Genomic DNA, 21,690 nt, shown 5'->3' with positions numbered 1-21,690 from the left:
GTAAAAACTATGATAGAGGAATAATATACAGCCCAGGAGGTGGTGAGGGCAAAAAACAAAAGAATCACTACTGTAGTTGAAAACCTTTAAACTATCAACTAGTTTATGAGAAATTAGCGCTGTAATAAAAATTGTGCTACTGCAGCTATACATTAGATATTGAAAAGGTTTTATAAAATGAGGAGTTTTCTCAACCCATAGGGAATAATTTTATCATGAAATCCATGTAAAGCCAACTTGGCGCTTTCACCCAACCCTTCTAGTATTTCTACATCCAGTGTCTTTTGTGCAAAAGCTGCTACTACTACTACTACTTTCAGCTGCTTCCATTAAGGGTCACCACAGCGGATCATCAGTTTCCATCTCTTCCTGTCCTCTGCATCTTCCTCTGTCACACCAGCCACCTGCATGTCCTCTCTCACCACATCCATAAACCTCCTCTTTGGCCTTCCTCTTTTCCTCTTCCCTGGCAGCTCCATATTCAGCATCCTTCTCTCAATATACCCAGCATCTCTCCTCCACACATGTCCAAGCCATCTCAATCTTACCTGTCTTGCTTTGTCTCCAAACTGTCCAACTGAGCTGTCCCTCTAATATACTCTTTCACAATCTTGTCCTTCTTCATCACTCCCAATGAAATTCGTAGCATCTTCAACTCTGCCACCTCCAGCTCTGTTTCCTGTCTTTTCATCAGTGCCACTGTCTCCAAACCATATAACATAGCTGGTATCACAACCATCTTGTAAACCTTCCCTTTAACTCTTGCTGGTACCCTTCTGTCGCAAATCGCTCCTGACACTCTTCTCCACCCACTCCACACTGCCTGCACTCTCTTCTTCACCTCTCTTCTGCACTCCCTGTTACATTGTTTGTCTGTTGTGCAAAAGCAACGATGTAAAATGGTTATAGATGTAAAATTCTTATGTGGTGACTGTATCTTCTTTTTGTTGTGATTGTTTATCTTTTCCTCTTTCTCTTCCTCCTCTTCTTGTTCTTCTTGTTGTTGTTGTTGTAATACAGTTGGCCTATGAAGCTTGGATCACCAACTCCAAGACAGCCCTCAGCAATCTAAAGAAGGAGAAGAAAAAAACGAAACAGGAGGAGAGGAAGAGGGCAAAGAGAGAGCTACGGAGACAGCAAGGTGAGGATGAGACACAGGTTATTCATCATAGGAAGTCAAGTCAAGGTTTATTTTGTAGTTTTGTAATTGATCATTATATTGCAGTGTGAACAGCCGAATTTCATTTGTTTATTTAGTGTAATATTTGTATGCATTCAACTTTTGCCATAACTTGAGGGTCATGGATTCGAGTCCCTGTTCAAGAGCTGTCCCCTGTTCACTTTTTATAAATTGCTGTGAAATATATGTATTACACACAGCATTGCATACCATTTAACCCTGATCTGATACAGCAAACACCTTTTTTTTTCTTTTGTGATTTTTTTCCCCTGTTTTCCTCTGCAATTGTACCTGGCTAATTACCCCACTCTTCCGAGCCATCCTGGTCGCTGCTCCATCTCCTCTGTCAATCCAGGGAGGGCTGCAGACTACCACATGCCTCCTCCGATACATATGGAGCCAGCCGCTTCTTTTCACCTGACAGTGAGGAGTTTCGCCAAGGGGACACAGCATGTGGGAGGATCACGCTATTCCCCCCAGTTCCCCCTCCCCCACAAACAGGTGCCCTAACCGAACAGAGGAGGTGCTAGTGCAACAACCAGGACACATACCCACATCTGGTTTCCCACCCGCAGACACGGCCAATTGTGTCTGTAGGGACGCCTGACCAAGCTGGAGGTAACACGGGGATTCGAACCGGCAATCCCCGTGTTGGTAGGCAACGGAATAGACCGCTACACTACCTGGACGCCCAGCAAACAGCTTTTGCATGTACAAATAATGTTTATCACATTTATTACTGCACCTCTGTGTCACATACTAATTACCATCTCTCAACTTTTTCATTATTTTTATTTTTATAGCAATTTGGTTCATCTCCAGTCTCAAATCTTCAGCGTTTACAGCTGTACTGTGTCTGACAATAATATATATACTCTGGCCATGAGGCCAATAGCAACACAGTTTAAATATGACTGCATCCTAGTGGTGAAATAAATAATTATTTTTTTCCTTCAATCTGACTAATTCGGGAAGAGGACCCTCTGTGGTATAACATAACTACAACTTCCTATTTCCTTTCATCTCAGCTTTGAATTATTTCTTCTTCCAGGGATTGACAGAGCAGACTCTAGTGAGGATGAGTTGAACGACAGCTGTGTCGATGAAGATGTTGATGAGAAGAAAGGTAGAGATGAATGTTTTCATCATCAAATAAGAAAAAATAATATTGTCACCACATTTATCAAACTATAAGAACTTTTACAGTGTTTTCACAGCCCGTTACTGAGTTTTTGAAAGATTTTTTTTTTGGACGTATGAATATGCTGGAGTTATACTTACAGGCTGCCATGCTCAAATAACAATTTTTTTTATCAAAGTATAATCAAGAGGAGAAAGGAGCCTTGACTCACTAATATACTTTTTGCTCCCTGACAGAAACTGTCTTCCAGCGCTGCATTAGCACACTGAATTTCAGCTGGGTCTTCATCCTGTCCCTTGTTGATGACCTCACCGAGAGTCTGAACTGTTTCTGTAAGGACAGCCAGGACATTTCCAAGGTGTTGTGCTTTGAGAGAGCATTGCTGGGCCAACAGCAGAGGAAGGTGGGGTGACGATTTGAGACATTTAATTTGAAAATTAGCATTCCCGATCAATACAACAAACATTTATCTAACCTATAAAAGAAAAGATACTGAAATCTGCCAAGCAACCGAACGTTTCAACCTCATAATAGAAAAATATTGCCATGTTCACAACAAATTCAACAATGTCTTCATTGCATGACAAGTTGATGGGAAAGTGCTGAGAAATGAAGCCTGGTTGAGAATACATACCTGAGCCTTATACAAAGTTTGATGCAAATTTTGTCCTCTATCTTAAAGAGAGACTGACATGCCCTTTCTGAACGCATTTTTTAACATTGGGAGTTTGAATCATAACCAAAAATAGGTGTGGTTTTATGAATTCAAAGCTATTGGCTACTGTCTTCCTGACGTCACCGCGCTACCGCTAATGTCCGCCGACATGATAACTGACCGATAAACATCGATTAATATCACAATTCGGTGAGTATTTTGACTTCATTACTCAAAATCTGTTACAAACAACAATAACACACCGGTACATGTATATAAAGTTTTTATTTTAGGGTTTTAAACATGAGCGGTAGTGCGGTATGCAAATTGACTGGTGTCTACGTATCCACCGGCACAATTTCTCCGTGGTCACATTCCAACTCGGAACTGAATTTCCCGACTGAATTTCTCCATGGAACTGAATTTTGCCACTGAATTTCTCCGTGGTCACATTCCAACTTGGAACATAGCCTATCAATAGATATTTTCAGATTTTGATGTCTGTATCACTTTAAGAGCTGATAAAACAAAAACCTTAACTCGCCTTATATTGCATTGGTTTTCATATGCTACAAAGGTTAGTGTGAGTTACAGTGCATCCAGAAAGTATTCACACCCCTTCACTTTCCCCACATTTTGTTATGTTACAGCCTTATTCCAAAATGGATTAAATTCCTTTTTTTCTCATCAATCTACACACAATACCCCATAATGACAAAGTGAAAAAGGTTTTGTAGAAATTTTTGCAATTTTATTCAAAATAAAAAACTGAAATATTGCATGTACATAAGTATTTACGCCCTTTGCTATGACACTCAAAATTGAGCTCAGGTTCATCCTGTTTCCACTGATCATCCTTGAGACATTTCTACATCTTGATTGGAGTACACCCGTAGTAATTTCAATTGATTGGACATGATTTGGAAAGGCACACCTGTCTATATAAGGTCCCACTGTTGACAGTGCATGTCAGAGCAGAAACCAAGCCATGAAGTCAAAGGAATTGTCTTTGGACCTCTGAGACAGGATTGTATCGAGGCACAGATCTGGGGAAGGGTACAAAAAAAATCTCTACACCTTTGAATGTCCCGAAGAGCACAGTGGTCTCCATCATTCGTAAATGGAAGAAGTTTGGATCCACCAGGACTCTTCCTAGAGCTGGCCGCCCAGCCAAACTGAGCAATTGGGGGAGGAGGGCCTTGGTCAGGGAGGTGACCAAGAACCTGATGGTCACTCTGACAGAGCTCCAGCGTTCCTCTGTGGAGATGGGAAAACCTTCCAGAAAGACAACCATCTCTGCAGCACTCCACCAATCAGGCCTTTATGGTAGAGTGGCCAGACGGAAGCCTCTGCTCAGTAAAAGGCACATGACAGCCCGCTTGGAGTTTGCCAGAAAGGACCTAAAGGACTCTCAGACCATGAGAAACAAGATTCTCTGGTCTAATGAAACCAAGATTGAACTCTTTGGCCTGAATGCCAAACGTCACGTCTGGAGGAAACCAGGCACCTCTCATCACCTTGCTAATACCATCCCTACAGTGAAGCATGGTGGTGGCAGCATCATGCTGTGGGGATGTTTTTCAGTGGCAGGAACTGGGAGACTAGTCAGCATCGAGGGAAAGATGAATGGAGCAAAGTACAGAGAGATCCTTGATGAAAACCTGTTCCAGAGCGCTCAGGACCTCAGACTGGGGCAAAGGTTTACCTTTCAACACGACAACGACCCTAAGCATACAGCTAAGACAACGAAGGAGTGGCTGCGGGACAAGTCTGTGAATGTCCTTGAGTGGCCCAGCCAGAGCCCAGACTTGAACCCCATTGAACATCTCTGGAAAGACCTGAAAATAGCTGTGCAGCGACACGCCCCATCTAACCTTACACAGCTCAAGAGAATCTGCAGAGAAGGATGGGAGAAATACCCCAAATATAGTAGGTGTGCCAAGCTTGTAGCTTCATACTCAAGAAGACTTGAGCCTGTAATCGCTGCCAAGGGTGCCTCAACCAAGTACTGAGTAAAGAGTGTGAATACTTATGTACATGCAATATTTCAGTTTTTTATTTTTAATAAATTTGCAAAAAATTCTACAAAACCTTTTTCGCTTTGTCATTATGGGGTACTGTATGTAGATTGATGGGGGAAAAAAAGGAATTTAATCCATTTTGAAATAAGGCTGTAACATAACAAAATGTGGGGAAAGTGAAGGGGTGTGAATACTTTCCGGATGCACTGTATATACAGTTATTTACACCACGTCTATTTTTTGCTCAAATAAACTGTAAGGGTCATCTTCAGCTACAGAGAATAAAGGTCAAGGCTGGATTGCCAACTATGCAAAGCAAGCAATTGCTCAAGGGCCCTGAAGGCCATAGTATCACCACATGTCAGTCGGTTTTAGGTAACCTGATTAAATGCAAATTTGTTTGGGAATATGTACCATTTAAACACGATATCAATTGAAATGATAGGGACCTTAAGAGGGACACTGTATTATTATTATTATTATTATTATTATTTTTCCCCCCTTTTCTCCCCCAATTGTATCCGGCCAATTACCCCACTCTTCTGAGCCTTCCCTTCTGAGCCCCACCCCCTCTGCCAATCCGGGGAGGGCTGCAGACTACCACATGCCTCTTCCGATACATGTGGAGTCTCCAGCTGCAGCTTTTCACCTGACAGTGAGGAGTTTCACCAGGGGGATGTAGCACGTGGGAGGATCACGCTATTCTCCCCAGTTCCCCCTCTCCCTCGACAGGCGCCCCGACTGACCAGAGGAGGCGGTAGTGCAGCGACCAGGACACATACCCACATGCGGCTTCCCACCCGCAGACACGGCCAATTGTGTCTGTAGGGACGCCCGATCAAGTCAGAGGCAACACGGGGATTCGAACTGGGATCCCTGTGTTGGTAGGCAACAGAATAGACCGCTACGCTACCCAGACGCCCCCGGACACTACATTATTATCTATCCTTGATGTGCTGTTGTGTAGAGGGGCCCTGTGTAAAAATGCAGTCTTAAGGCCCTTATCATTTCAATTGGTATTGTGCTTATATGGATATCCTTAAGCAAATTTGCGACGGCCATCTTGTGGTCAGGTTGTATACCAGCATAAGGCCTGAAGGGGAAGGGGTACATGCACTATGTACAGAGAGTGGAGAATTTGGGTTGGTAGGGACCCATACTCAACTTTTTCCCTGGGGCCCCACAGTAGGTTAATTCAGCCATGAAAATGCTTACTTGCTTAGTGGCAAATGGGTACTGTTACCATCCTCTTTGGTTGTGTTACTCTTTCATTCCCCCTTTCTCCCTCTCCGGCCCTCTCCTTGGCTCTCCAGGGTCGAGAGGTGAGCCAGCAGAGTGTGAAGCAGTTTTATGAGACCCGGATGTCCCGTCAGAACACACAATCCACGCAAGACGACCTGGAAGACATGCTTTCTCCCCCTTCCTCGCCCCCCGCTGTTCCCTCCACCCACCATGCCTATGTCAAGCTCAGGAACACTGCCTCCAAGGTTTCCTGGGGCAGCAGCGTCTCCAGGTACTGTCCCGATGGATTTACTGTGGCAGTCATACAAAACACCTGTGCTCGTTGATTCAAAACCTCTCCCTCCACAATATTTTTTTCAGTACAAATGCAATTACATTTCTTTCTCTGTAATTTTATATGTTTTATAGTTTTACTCTTAGTTTTATTTTTTTATGTACTCACACTTAATGCTGCCCTCACCTTTTTCCTGCTATGCAGTTGTGTCATTGTGTGTCTTTTTGAGTCTGTATAAAGGTTTTTACAAGCGTGCATGCATGTGTGCGTGCGTGTGTGCATGCGTGTGTGTGTGTGTGTTCACACGCACACATATTCTGTGAGCAGATGTGAATCAGACTTTATTGGCTTCCCCCAAGTTGCAGCTGCCAATTTAGTATACATATAAATGTAGATAGATGCATTTTATTTTGCACATACTCATTAAAGTCTCAAAGTTCTACATAAAATGATTAATTCAAAATACAATGGTGAGGAAAAACAGAGTGCAAGCATATGACTTTGAAGATAGTTAGCGATACAAGCAGATTACTCAATATTTCTACACAACTAACACAACATGCACTCTGTCGGCCTTTTTGGTTATGTTCAGCCGTTTACTCATCTTCCAGCTTGCTGCTAACATCCCTCTGGTTTCTCCCAGCTGTATGACAGATGAGACAATGCTGGGCTCCCGCCAGCCTACCCAAGAGGAGCTGGATGATCCTCCTGTCCTGCAGCCATCCGCCAACCAACTGAGAAGGAGGCTTCTGAAGACAGCTAATATTGAACTGACCTCCTTTGACAGCGATGGACCTTTGCTGAGGTGAAGGGAAAAACCTCAAAACTTCTGCTCTGCTTTTGTTTCTGCTGAACTTTGCTTTGCTTCTTCTTCACTGCGTTTTTAAAACAGCCTTCTTCTCACTGTAATAGTTTATGATGCCTGTTGGCAACACTTGAATTTACCTGTTAACTGCTCACTCTCTTGTATGTAGATGGTTCCACTTTACAATGAGGCATGTATTATAAAGGGCTTATAAGTGTCTAATAATTACTTCATTAATGTCAATAATTCATTTATCAATGCGTTGTAAATCAGTAATGAGGTATCAAGCATCGATAAAAAGAGCTTTTCGGTTGTCAAGTTGGGAGCCCCCTTTTTGTCAATACAAAAGAGTCCTCATAGAGAGTCTCAGAAACAACACAAGTGGCGAAGACTGCTGATTCACATTCTCACCAAGCAGCGTACAAATAGTGAGGCTACGATACAATGGCTAAGTTAGCTTTGTCTAGTCATGTGGTTTCTGAGAGAATGTCCTTGGAGACTCCCATATTGGTAACATGTGGGCCCGCAACTTGGCAACCCAAAAAGCAATTTTATTAATGCACTATAACATCTTCTGACTGATTCATAAAAGATTCATAAATAAATATGCCTTATTTAAAGTAGTGCCATGTGAATGATGTATACTCTGTTATGATGAATGAATAATGCGTCCTCCATCCAAGTTGCACATAGTGGGTATTTTATTAGCTTTGCATATATGAGACAAGGTGGACTAGACATATATCTGACTGTACTCTTGTTTCAAAAGCCTCGAAGATGATATCCCTCAAACGAGAGACCATGAAGAAGGTGACGATAAGGAGGACAATGAGCAAGAAGAGGAACAGAGGCAACAAGAAGGAGAGGAAGAAGAAGTAGATGAACAGGATGAGGAGGAGATGCAGGAAGAGGTGGGGGAACCAGAGGAAAGAGAGGAGGATGAGTACCCTGATTACTCAGAATGCACCTCCCTGGGTCTGAGGGAGTCCGAGGAAGAGAAAAGCCTCGATCTCCCAGAATCCCCCAGGCCTCTGAGTCAGGACAGCAGGAACCTCACTGCCAGCGAACTGCTGCTCAACAAGTCAGTTTTCATGGGAAATTTAGTTTTAGCAGAATGGGTTGGAGCAATTTTTAATACATCTCTTAGGTCTTGAAAAACAAAAGATGCTGAAATGAGATGAATGTGTTCATCTCACCCCAACATGTCTAAGAGATGAATCTTGTGAATAGTTTAAATATTGTGAACAATACAAAGATGTCTTTGCCCAAATCTGTTTTTTTAATAAAGCACCGATGGCACATCAATTTTATATTGAGTTTCCTCAGTTTCATATTGATCCACTAATCCTATGGCCGAAGACATCATTTGTCTTATATGATAAATCTCATCATAGAACAGTGAATTCGATTGTTTCACTGACCACCCCTATCTTCATCTCTATGTCTGTCTTGTACTTCCTCCCTCATGCGTCCCTTTGCTCCTCTTCTCCCCTTGATTTCCACAGTATGTTTGACAATGAGGAGATTTCAGAGTCTGACAAATTCTTCCAGTCACTGCCCAGGCCGCTGAGGCTCCTCTTCGCCCTCTATAACACCATGGTATCCAAGTCAGAGATGCTGTGTTATTTTGTCATCATTCTCAACCACATGGTGTCGGCCTCATTACTCTCCCTGATCCTGCCTATCCTCATCTTCCTCTGGGCCATGTTGTCAGTGCCCAGGCCTTCCAAACGCTTCTGGATGACCGCCATCGTATACACAGAGGTAAGTTACTTTATGTTATGATTACAGCACAATTTTGGCATTCAGTGTTGTCCCCGAATCTGATGCATCCGTAATTTTATTTTAATGGGGGATATCTTCTTTTGGGAGGTCAACTCTCTTCCACTATTTTCCATCTATTTACAGCTAACAGTTGTGGTAAAGTACTTCTTCCAGTTTGGCTTCTTCCCCTGGACCACGTTTGCCTACCGAGGCATCAACGCCGAACGGCCTTTTGCCTTGCCCAACATCATTGGGGTGGAGAAGAAAGATGGCTACGTTCTCTTTGACCTCATCCAGCTGCTAGCTCTGTTTTTCCACCGTTCAATTCTAAAGGTACCATGCTTATTACATTCAAAGAGCATCATGAAATCCATAGTGTTGATAAAGACGTATTGGTGCACACAAGCAGTCCTGCTGTAACCCATTTTGCACTCTGACCCATGGTTTGAGAATGCAGACTTGATGAAATGAAATTTTCTAACATGTCCATTAACTTTACAGTGTCACGGTCTGTGGGATAACAAGGAGGTTGAGATGCCTGACTTCTTCAAGAAACTGAAGAAAAAAGTGGACAAGAAGAAGATGACGGCAGGAGATAAACCAAGAACGGCGATGGAACCTCGACGCAAACTGCGTTTACTCGCTCTCCAGACCTCCACCACCTCCATGTTCTCGAGACGGATGAGAGGCGACTCAACAGAGTCTAGTAATGAATATTTTGAATAATTACTATTAACGCACGGATATTAAGGCACTTGAGTTTGCATGAATCCAGTTGTGGCACCATGCACTCTATTTTAAGATTCTTTGTTTAAGATTTTTAATTGAAGGTGACTGATGTTTCATGTTTCACATCTTGTTCTATTTCTCTTATGATTTCCTCTGTTCTGAGAGTCCAGTTATGCGCCATACAAGGGAATTATGCTAATAGCAATATTGGCTACAACTTCTTGAGGTTTGGTTTGATTTGGTAGACCAATCCATTCCTGGTCAGCCAGACCACTGTCAGATTCTCTATCAATACAGTATATGGGCACTTGTCTTGGAAATTCAGCTCGATTGTCAGTTTAGGTGCTCAGTCAGTTCCTGCTTTTATAACTTTTATGAATCCAGGGAAGGTTGACCACACACGCTTTTTCACTGACACCCTTCTTCAAATTCACAGTTGAGAGACTACTGCACTTAATCTCCACCTCCACCAAGAGATGTCTAAAAGAAATAAATGCCACTTTGCTGTCTGAAGATGAGAGTTTCAGATATATGACCAGTGATTACAGAAATGGTTTTATGGTTTATATTTTTTGTTTTTGTACTGGAGAGGTGAAACCCAAGAAGCACCACAGCAGGAAGAAGAGACGACACAAGGCTCCTCTGACCAGGAAACAGATGATCAGGCAGCAGATTAGAGAAAAGATGCTCCAGGCCAAAGCTGCTGTCATCGAAGTGTGCGTAGCTTTTCATACTGAATTGGATTTTAATGTAAAAATTATATTTGTGCCTCTCAGATGAGGGATTTGCTTTTACTTTTTTTTTCTTTTTTACCAATAGTTACACAGTATAAGGTATGATGTCGCATCCTGCGTTGAGGTCTCTTAGTATTCTCTGCCTGTTTCATGACGCAGTGCCATGCACATTTTTCAAACTGTTATGACCAACGCTGACATTTAAGATGTTTAGCTACTTTATGCGGGACTGGTAATAGTTACTTCAAACCATTCAAGTGGACTATTAAACACATAAAAGTAGTCTGTGTGGATGATTTTATGGGTAAGTGGTTAGCAGTCTTGCATTACTTCATACAGCACATGATGGATAGTGGGGTAAGCCAACTGTGTAAAGATTGGCACACCTGACATCATGAAATACTAACAAAAATCTAAGTTGAGGATAATTTTACTGGTAGTTCATGTGATAAGTGTTTAATCTGAGTGCATTTTCCTGGCTTCTCATTTCTGCATCTCCATGTACATCTGTCGTACCTTCTTTTCCACAGTGCCCTGCACATTTACCTTCCCATCAGGCAATTCTTCTATGATATCATCCACCCGGAGTACAGTCCCGTGTGTGATGTGTACGCCCTCATGTTTCTCATTGAAGTTGCCAACTTTATCGTCACTATCTATGGATACTGGGCTTTTGGGGTAAAGTTTCTGTATAGTCAGTCAAGACAAGTCAGTTCATTTAAAAAGCATGAAAAGAAATCATCTTTTAAAACTACCAACATTTGCATTAAGTGCAAGTGAACCGAAGTGAAATACAAGAACCTGAATTACTTTGAAAGACACTAAGAGTTATAGATCAGAATGCACTTTGACACAGTCATGTGCATACACAGGCCCACAAATACACTTTGTTGGCTGATATAATTACTACAGGAGATAGTCACATACCGTAGACCATGTGTTTCAGCAGTCCTGATTCCTGCTGTATGCACTGTCTCTTACTCTTACCATGTCTGTCTCTGTCTCTCACTCTGTCTTTCTTTCTGTCTCTCTTCTTTTCTGTCTCTGTCTCGCTCTTTCTATTTTCATGAACTCTCTCCCTCTCTCTGTCTCAGAAATACAGTGCAGCAGCAGACATCACAGAGTCCCTGTCGGAGGACCAGGTTCCACAGGCCTTCCTGGTCATGCTGCTGATCCAGTTTGGTACCATGATCATGGACCGGGCCCTGTACCTGAAAAAGTCCCTGCTGGGGAAGTGTGTGTTTCAGGTGGTGCTGGTGTTTGGCATTCATTTCTGGATGTTCTTCATCCTCCCTGGAGTCACCGGGAGGTCAGCGTTCAGAAGCCAAAGTCATTCATTCATTCATTTAATTCATTTACTCACTCACTCAGTTTATTTATAACTTGTGGTTTCTTAACTAACTTGATTTATTTACTCGTTAGTTAGTCAGTTAGTTTGTGTGGTTCTTTAGGTGGTTGGTCTGTTCATGATTGATTTACTCGCTCATTCATGTTTGCATTGATTTACTTGTTCATTCATTTTTCTACAGAATTCATTCATTTATTCAACCTTTACCTAGATAAGCTGCCATATCCAGGTTGAGTCCCTTGTACTGAGTAATGAGGAAAAAAACCTAAGAAGTTCAGTAATGTACATTCCTATTTAACATCAGTCAGTCAACTAGTCAGTCAATCAATCATACTTGATTCATAGTTACACTTTATTTATATATAGCAAATTTCATATATTAAAATGCAATGCCATGTGCTGTCCATCAGATAAAGTTAAAACTACAGTGAGATATGATAATGAAAAGTAGATTGCACCAAAATAAAAAATGTCATTATGTAAAAGCTTTAGGTGCACTCTTGACACATGAAAGCTTAGGACACAGTACAGGTTTGCTGATACTCTGCAGGATCTTCAATAGCAACAATAACAAAATGTCTTTAACAGCCTCATGCAAGAAGAATACCATATTATTGAAGTTTGTTTCAATGATTGATTGATTGATTGATTGATTGATTGGTTGAAGTATTTTTGCACTGGCATAATCTAGAAAATGCTGTCCCCCACCTATTAAGGCTTTCATCTTTTACTCCAGTGAATAAATCACAGCTGAAAGGAGACTTTGGTTTTTTTCCCACCGGTGTCTCATCCTCTCATGGTGCCTTATGTATTCACAGGAGGTTTAACAGAAACCCAATTGCCCAGCTGTGGTACTTCGTCAAGTGTATCTACTTTGGCCTGTCTGCCTTCCAGATTAAATGTGGCTACCCCAACTGCGTGCTAGGAAACTTCCTGACTAAGCAGTACAACTACATCAACCTCTTCCTCTTCCAAGGGTAGGCTCAGTGTTACAAAAACAATGGCTTGATTGTTAAGATCATAATTACTGTCTAAATAAATACAAATGTACATACTAACTGCATGCTTGACATTCAGGTGACTTTTGTTGAAAGGCAATCATAACACCTTTACACGGTGTTATCTAGATATTTTAATTTTTTAATCTGTATAGTAATCACATTTCTAATATAATGTAATTTCATACAGGTTTTGGACATTGTTTTGTTTTTGAAGAAAAACCATTTTGCTCTGAACAATTACATTGTTTCTGATTTGATCATTTAAATTGTCCTCTTTCCTTTTACCTTTATTTTCTTAAATCCTTCCTTTCCTCTCTACTCTCCTCTCCTCTCCTCTCATCTCTCCTCCTCTCCTCTCCTCTCATCTCATCTTGTCACCTCTCTTCTCCTTGTCTCCTCTCGTCTCGTCTCATCTTGTCTTCTCTCATCTCTTCTCCTTGTCTCATCTCCTCTTCTTTCCTCTCCTCTCCTCTCCTCTCCTCTCCTCTCCTCTCCTCTCCTCTCCTCTCCTCTCCTCTTCTCCTCTCATCTCCTCTCCTCTCTTGCCCCACAGGTTTCGGTTGGTTCCGTTCCTGACTGAGTTGAGGGCAGTGATGGACTGGGTTTGGACTGACACCACTCTGTCTCTGACCAGCTGGATTTGTGTAGAGGACATCTATGCTAACATATTCATAATAAAATGCTTGAGAGAGTCTGAGAAAGTGAGTGTGAGGGCTTGTGTACATGTGTGTGTGTGTAAATGTGTATATGCACACTCACAATTTGAAGCTCACTGTATTTCACTGTTGCCATTACTAATAATCTACTGATGCAACAGCCATCGCACAATCATGTACTTGGCTGGAAATATTGATGCATCATTCACTTCAATTTGGACATTCTTCAACTTTTTTGACAAGTAATTCTTGCATGTGTTATACAAAGCATTTCAACATCAAAAACACTAAAAATTTAGAGTGATTAAGAACGAGCCCTCTTTTTTTTTCTAGATACATAGCATCCCTGACTCAATATTGATGATACATTCACTTTTTTCAACTAACTGAAAAGCAATTAAATCATTACTAGATTGATTTAAATCTCCCTCTGTTCTTTCCAGAAATACCCCCACCCTCCAGGACAGAAGAAGAAGAAAGTGGTAAAATACGGAATGGGAGGTTTCATCATCTTCACACTAATTAGTATAATCTGGTTCCCCCTTCTCTTCATGTCATTGGTCAGTTCTGCAGCCGGAGTAACCAATCAACCGCTAGATGTCTCCATCCAGCTCAGCATAGCAGGATATGAGGTCAGGAAGGATTGAAAAAATACACCAATATTGTCAATATCAAATGCATGTCATATATTTACTGTATATTAGTTTGCTAATGTTTAGCACGTTATTACTGCATATCTCTAGTGTCTGCTTTCTGCTGCATGCGTTCATGTCTTTGTATGTGCCTGTGAAAATGGTTTTGTGTGTGTGTGTGTGTGTGTGTGTGTGTGTGTGTGTGTGTGTGTGTACATAATTATGCAAATGTCTTTGTGGTTTTTCACAGCCTCTCTTCACTATGAATGCCCAGGAACAGAACTTGGTCCCTTACTCAGAAGCTGGCTTCAACCGACTCACCAAAATCTACGCTACCCATCCAGTGAGATGCAGTTCTTAGTTTGGACCCCAAACTGGGAAAAAACACTTCTTTCATTACCACAATCAGTATTACATTATTTCACTGTGAATATTTGTCAGGTGGAATTACTGTATACCACAAAATACAGAGGTTCTTGCTTTTTTTAAGAGATATAAATGTACAGTAATCTATCACTAAATCTTTAACACTCTTGGTCTTCCTGTTTTTTTTTTCATGATTATGTCATTTTTCTTATGTCTTTTATGTGAGCATCCCGAGTCAAATTCCTTCCCATGTGCAAACTTACTCAGCGAACAGTAAAACTTGGTTTGACTTTACCTCACAATGATTTGATGATTTGAATTCAGTCAGCTTTGTTGAAAGTAAATGTGTAAATCTACAATCCGCATCTCACACCTTTTCCTTCATTCCCTGCCTTTTGTCTCCCCCCCCCCCCCCACTCCCTCCTTCTCTCTTCCAGTCTGCTATGCAGTTCATAATGAACTATGAGGCGGAAGATATCATTTTGGCTAAGATAAAGAGTGATGCCAGCCTGTTGTGGAGCATTAGCCCTGCTAGCCGCGAGGCCATGATTCAGGAGCTCAGCAACTCTTCCCACATTTACATGACCTTACGATGGACGTTGCTCAGGTGAATGTGTGCACGCATAGATGCTTCTTAGATTTTGGTGCCACCTGTTGTTGATGGATTTGACACTGGGCCCTTTCACCCTCCCTGATAGGTCTTACTTGGCACAGTAGCCGCTTGTCTCTCAGAAGGGCCCCCTTTAGCTTCACATCTCCCTGAGAATACTTCTCGTTCTCCCTTACTGACACACATGTGTATGTGTCGTGGTCATTGAGTTGCTTGGTTATTTCTGCACGCATGCATGCAGTGTGTATATTTGTACATGGATGTGGATGTGTGCATCTGTGCACTATGTAAGTTCTTTTACAATGGCATACCATAGCTCTATAAAGAACAGAGGAGAAAAAATGTCTCTTTGATAAATCAAAGTAGACCTCAAACAAAATAAATCCCAAGTAAATGCTTTTCTAAATTGCTTTGTGGCACAGCACATGTGCCTTAAGTCAAGAAGGGCACAAACCTTTCCATATGACAGTGATTGTTTCATGCGCCTTCCCTTTGCACCCCAGGAACGCATCCTTGTCGATGAATGCTGAAACAACAGGAGAGCACACTGTGAAATATAAGGACATGGTCTTGAGGGACGAGATAGTTAATATGCTAAAAGGGACCAGGCATAGCCCTGTGTGAGTCACACACACACACACACACACACACACACACACATCTATATATAAAAGCTGGTTATACTTCATGCAATTTATTTTAATATGTCTTCCTCTAAATATACCATCCTATAACTGAACTACTAAGCAAAATTACATAAATATAAACATCATATTAGTAGTTTTTTAAATGTAGCATTTTACTGACAGAAATATTGAGGAGAGTATACGCTAAGAGATCAAAAATATCAGTGTATCCTTCATACTTCAGCTTCATAATGTAAATCAAAACTAAGAAATTAGCATAGTGTGTAACGGCTCTCCAGGGGTCAACTGTAATTTTTTAATGCAAACCTCTTGGATAAAAGTATTTCACATATTCTCATTTAGCATACATTCTATCCAATGTGATTTTAAAGTCCACTGCAACACTAGGGTTTAGACCATGAACCTCAGCAATTATATGCTAGTGCTGCGGCATCTTTTATCCCTATCTTTAGTTATATTTTCAGACAGAATGAAGGGGAAAATTACCATTTTCATTGGCAAATGCCATCAATTACCCTTCAGTCAATATTTATAACATCTTACCTACCTTTCTTGGGAGGGCATGATCATGAAGTGTACACTCATTTCAGTTTGGGTACATCATTTTGGCCTTGGGCTCAGAAATCAAGGGGCATCGTAATGAGTTAACAATCAAAAACATTCAACACTTCCATTCAACGTGACTAAAAATACCCACATTCAGTGTGAATTAGCATCACATCATGTTTCGTTCTTTAATTCTCCCCTGTAGGATCATAAATTTTCTGCTGCCGAAGTTCCTCAGGGGTCCTAAGGGGCCTGAGTCCAAGATGGCCACCAGGATGGAAGTTGGTTTGTCATCCGTATATTAATTGGTCTTATGTCAGGATCATAAAACCAGATTTCCCCTTAACAACATCAGAACTTCACCTGTAAATACATAAAAAGGATCCATTGTGTAGATAAGTAGCATGTGTTTCTTGTTATTCATGAACTGGCTTGATATTATGGTATGTTGATTCTGTGGCTTGAATTCTTGTATGTAAAAATGGGACTGACATGCCCTTGTTTCTCTGCAGGATATGTTCTGACTATCTGTTTGTATCAGGGTTTTATTTTGGTGTGTAGCGGGTTAGTCTGGGGCCCTGCTTCTAACCCATGAAGAATGATGTACTTAATAGATTCAGCAGTGTGATACATCCCGTGAATTTAAATGGTACATGTACATTGAAAGCAGCGTTCCCTCAGCTAGCACACAGTTCAAACTAACCCATGTATATCACTGCCTAGAGCATTCAGACCGCCCAGAGGACATCCAAACACTGGCTTTCTTCAGGCCCCTGTCAGTCAGACTTCAGCAGACCAATGGGGAGGCAGAGGAGGAGGATGGCCAGTGGTGGGTGGTGGAGGAGTGTTCCCCAGGTCCTGCCCTCAACCACAAAAACTGTCACAGTATAGAAATAGTGGTGTTCAATGACAAAGTTAGCCCCGCTAGTCTTGGGTTCCTGGCTGGACATGGGTAGGTAACAGCTCAGCTTCTTTAACATGCCCTCCTTATCCTTTCAGACATTGCATGCAAACTACAAGCCTGGGGTCCATAAAGGCAATTACCTGCATGCCTAGATTTCTCCCTCCACTCAGTTTTTGTATTACATACATCCAAATATGTGAACAAATTTTGTCATAGAATAAGAGGATTTTTTTCGGAGGGGGGGGGGTGGCTTTCTATGGTGTTTTATCAGGAAGTCAGGAAGATAATGTCTAACTAGATAGCTATTCATGTTATCCACATTTTCACAAAAATTCTCATTCTCCGCTTACCTTTATCCCAGTGACCTTGGCCAACAAAATGGAGAGACAAAGAAAACAAGTTCTTTTTCAAGATTTTGATCAGTTTTTTCCCTCATAAAAAACATGAATAAACTCATCAATAAACCCTGAAAAATGCACATACTAAGCAACAACATAGGCCTCAATCAACACACACACACACAAATTTTTAAACCCTTGTGTTCTTTACCTCTGTCCATCACAGCATCGTTGGCCTGTACATGTCCGTGGTGTTTGTCATTGGGAAGTTCGTCAGGGAGTTCTTCAATGGTATCTCCAGATCCATCATGTTTGAGGAGCTTCCATGCGTAGACCGCGTCCTAAAGCTCTGCACAGACATCTTTGTGGTGCGGGAAACAGGAGAAATGGAGTTGGAGGAGATACTCTGTGAGAAACTCATCTTCCTCTACAGATCCCCAGAGACTATGATCAAGATGACCAGAGAGAAGAAAGACTGCTAGGGATACAGCTAGGACGAGTTGCCATGGATCGATGGATGTATGGGTTACTTTGAGAACTGATTGACTTTGAGTTAGTGGAAGGCCAAAGGTGTAGTGACAACCGTTGAGGTGGATTTGTTTTACCTCACTGACCCCACAACTAAAGCATATTAAATCAAAATGTTTTCACTACAGTTAAGTTGGGGATCAATTCACTTTCAATTTAATCAGCTCAAACGGAAAACAAAAATTGCAAAAGATGCAACATAGTGGTCAGAAAGACCAGTCAGCTATTTCTTGACTGAGGTTGCAGCCCCCATCAGCATGGAGCCGTAATGACTGACTGTTCTCCCTACCAGCTAAAAGGACACCATCGGGCCTCCCTGTGGAGGGAAGCCATCAACAACAGAATCGTCCTATGGGATAAACAACATTTCACATCTGCCCTTGGTTTTCAGTCCACAATTTTGAAGTAGAAAGATTCTTAGTAGGAAAACAAAAGCAGTATTGAGGAAAGGTAAAAGATGACTTGATGATTTAACTGAATAAAATTCCCATTTCAAGAGAGGAGCACACTTATTCCTTGTGACCTTGAGTACAGCACTAATGCAATGCATTTACAGTGGGCTTAATTAACCAATATGTTAAGTTTTGGTCAATTTTCTACAGGGACCCTCCCTCATATTTATCAAATATTGATCACACTAAGTATTTTAAATCAGAGCACAATCTGACACAAAAAACTAATAAATCTAGAGACCTTGTGGCTTAAAGTGACTGTAGCTGCCATCAATAAAGAAGTTTGCCATTTTCTCTTTAATATAGATTGCATGCATTTATGACTTTTTAAGTGCAAATTAGCTCAAGCAAAACATCTAAATTTCCCTTGGTAACCCTACCTCCTACATTTCAAGAAAGTGTTCACACACATACACGTTACCTGTGTAAATATGTTCTTCTATACATGTTGCCTGTCTAACCCAGTACATTGTATCATTTATATCAAAATAAAATCCCAAGAAACCTATAAATCTCAAGTGATATTTTGCAATTATTCAAACATTACATGCTTCAAACACAACCTAAAACCAAGTCGTTCCAATTTCCATATCTTTAATACATTTTTCTTAATTACACATGAAAGAGAAAGACAAACAATAAATTGTAAGCCATTTAGGTCCCCAGTCTCTCAAGTGATGATCTTATCAGTTCTTAATTCATCAGCCATTCACAACAGGAAGTGCAGGGTGGGACGCTGACAGGTCATCCTCCAAGTAAAACTATGAACACCCTTGTCACAGATCCTAGAGGAACAAAAAGGACAGGGTATTATTATTAGTACCTTTCCGATTATGCATTTCTCAACAGTATGGTGCATTGCCCATGGATTGTGGATGAGAACCAGCTACTGTTTTATTACAAACACCAATCAAACATGGTGTGAAAGATACTGTAGTGCAACCTAGCTAATCAGAAGCTCCCTGGAAGGTCAATAGGACAACTGGTGTATTTGGATCCAAGTTGAACCCGATGCCAAATATGAATAACCTTATATTAACAAAAATCTGATTCTAGTGAGTAAAAGAGGAAATCAATTGCATCACAGGAAAACGAGAAGATTATTTCAGTGAAATAAGTGAACTAGTGTTAATTTGCATTTTTGACTGTGAATAGCAAATTTGTGCAGCCTGCTCAACGTGTCACTGATGCAAGTTAGTCCGAGCTAATCTTACAAATTCCTTTCAAATATAAACATTGTCTTATTTAAGAACTATTCTATAACAGACTGGTAAGTGTATAATTTCCCTGCATTTGTTTCTCTACTTCCAGTTTACTTCCAGTTTATGCCACTTCCATCTAATACAATTTTCGCCAAATAGAATAACGATGGGCTTCAAGGCTCAAAAACGTGACTACAAAATCTTTAGGGTGTCGTCTTTACCAGCGTGCTAACGTTACAACTAAAGCGACAGGCACATTATCCAGATAGTGCTCAAGTTACCAGTCCATATTGATGGGAATGATAAATGATTTGTAAAACAATGTGCAGGTTTAACAGAAATAATTACATCAAACCAACATTTTACTTACATGCGGCTGTCTTAGGTTTAAGGACTTTGACGCTAGACTCCGCGGCCTTCATTGCCTCGGATTTCAACTGGGGCTTCAACGCTGCTCGCACCGCACTGGCGCAGATTGCGGAGAAGCGAATATAGCTGCGGACAGAGGGCACACAAGAGCACCGGCTTGAAAGCGACAAGCAAAGACACCGAAACCTAACGACACGCAGATTCACAGAGAAGCCGGGAGTGAATTGCGTCATTATATCATCGATTACAAATGACAGATGCACCAGTCTTAAGAGAACATCAATTTACACCTCAGACATTTATTGGGGCCAAAAACACATGAGCATTAAGCTAACAGTTTCTAGCACGCTAGCACAACAGCCTAGGTCAGGATTTCATGAATGAAACAACGACGGATATCTCGTATAAACAGATAATTACACTCAAGACCTGTATGCTCAGAGGGGGAGCAAATGCGACCATTAAATATACGTTCGTAAATATTTTCTACCTTAGGCCTGCTTGTCTCCAGTATGCAACCATCTTGCCTCTATTGTGGCTTCAAGGACAGGTCGAGTACGTATGTGGTTCCGTCACTAGAAAGACGCCGGGGCTTTCCCAACCAATCAGAGCAGTTTAAAACCCATGCTCGTTCTTCATATGTCCCGCCCCTATTTCCCGAAATCTGTCAAACAACTTCCTTTTTAATTTTCCTAAAAAATATTTATCATTAATCATTACTCGTTTTGCTGGAAGTCGTGTGTGTGTGTGTGTGTGTGTGTGTGTGTGTGTGTACATACACACAGGGTGTTGTGATGCGTCTAGTGCAGCAGTGTGTAGTTGGAGGGAAGGTGCATGTGTTCTTCCAACCCGCTTGTGTCCTTCCTGCCCTTAGCTTGCTGCCGCTGGCTAGCCTTTGTGGCGAATAGGGAAGCATCCTAGCGTGTAACCCTTCCCTTGCCAGTACATAGCCTCTCCTTCACCAAGACTCCTGCCAGGCCTCCCCGTGGCCACACGTGGTAACTGGGGTCTTGCGGCCCCAGGCTAACTTGGCAGGGGATCTCGGAGCAGCAGTGGGCCCCAGAGATATGGTGTGCAGGCCCACCCTGGTGGACATGCCCTGGCACCTATCAACCACTGCCCCGCTGCCTTGTGGGTGAGTCTGGAAGACATAAGGCTAAGGGAGCTTACCCCAACAGAAAAGCAAGCTGTGGCGGCACGCTTCGAGGCGGTTTCCGAAAAACTGGATTTCCGGCAGCCCCCTGCAGTTGTGTGGAGGTGCCGGTCGTCTAGGGATCCCCCTTGCCATCGGAACCATCTCCTCTACAATCAAGTCATGTGGCTTTGGGAGAAGCGCACCCCCCATGCCACTTTAAAAACCATCTCTGCGCAGGTATCTTCTGCTATCTGAGTCCTCAAAGGACCCGCAAATAGAAGAAGATGGTCATCATCGGGCACGATGGACAACCAGCAAGCAAGTGTGTGTGTGTGTGTGTGTGTGTCCTGTCACTTGCGCAGTGTCTCGGGATAACAATTTTCAAAATGGTTTTACAGGCTTTTATACTTT

The 21,690-nt window shown here is 41.8% G+C and overlaps 2 protein-coding genes across 2 annotated transcripts in view; one reads left to right on the top strand and one right to left on the bottom strand.

Annotated features, from left to right (window-relative positions):
* The window catches only part of LOC130133594 (piezo-type mechanosensitive ion channel component 2-like), a gene marked incomplete at its 5' end in the record, with an annotated part of 33,439 nt that extends 15,364 nt beyond the window's left edge, over nt 1-18,075 (top strand). The window contains 21 exons of the mRNA XM_056302056.1: nt 1,021-1,141; nt 2,232-2,306; nt 2,558-2,724; nt 6,311-6,510; nt 7,157-7,318; nt 8,088-8,399; nt 8,824-9,082; nt 9,227-9,415; nt 9,584-9,788; nt 10,401-10,527; nt 11,076-11,223; nt 11,640-11,854; nt 12,712-12,870; nt 13,448-13,595; nt 13,994-14,182; nt 14,433-14,525; nt 14,986-15,155; nt 15,662-15,778; nt 16,557-16,636; nt 17,075-17,303; nt 17,820-18,075. Coding sequence (XP_056158031.1) covers nt 1,021-1,141; nt 2,232-2,306; nt 2,558-2,724; nt 6,311-6,510; nt 7,157-7,318; nt 8,088-8,399; nt 8,824-9,082; nt 9,227-9,415; nt 9,584-9,788; nt 10,401-10,527; nt 11,076-11,223; nt 11,640-11,854; nt 12,712-12,870; nt 13,448-13,595; nt 13,994-14,182; nt 14,433-14,525; nt 14,986-15,155; nt 15,662-15,778; nt 16,557-16,636; nt 17,075-17,303; nt 17,820-18,075 — 3,621 coding nt within the window. The remainder of the gene's footprint in view (nt 1-1,020; nt 1,142-2,231; nt 2,307-2,557; nt 2,725-6,310; nt 6,511-7,156; nt 7,319-8,087; nt 8,400-8,823; nt 9,083-9,226; nt 9,416-9,583; nt 9,789-10,400; nt 10,528-11,075; nt 11,224-11,639; nt 11,855-12,711; nt 12,871-13,447; nt 13,596-13,993; nt 14,183-14,432; nt 14,526-14,985; nt 15,156-15,661; nt 15,779-16,556; nt 16,637-17,074; nt 17,304-17,819) is intronic.
* Nucleotides 18,076-19,147: 1,072 nt separating this feature from the next.
* On the bottom strand, nt 19,148-20,773 carry LOC130133595 (ATP synthase subunit epsilon, mitochondrial-like). Its single transcript, XM_056302058.1, has 3 exons — nt 20,635-20,773; nt 20,146-20,270; nt 19,148-19,358 (listed from the first exon to the last, which is right to left on the bottom strand). Coding segments are annotated over exons 1-3 (159 nt in total). The 5' UTR covers nt 20,667-20,773; the 3' UTR covers nt 19,148-19,356.
* Nucleotides 20,774-21,690: the final 917 nt, after the last annotated feature.

This window comes from Lampris incognitus, unplaced genomic scaffold (assembly GCF_029633865.1).
Source record: "Lampris incognitus isolate fLamInc1 unplaced genomic scaffold, fLamInc1.hap2 scaffold_401, whole genome shotgun sequence".
NCBI classification, from domain to species: Eukaryota; Metazoa; Chordata; class Actinopteri; order Lampriformes; family Lampridae; genus Lampris; species Lampris incognitus.
The sequence above is the reverse complement of the archived record's forward strand: the minus strand, read 5'-3'. Positions and strand labels throughout refer to the sequence as shown.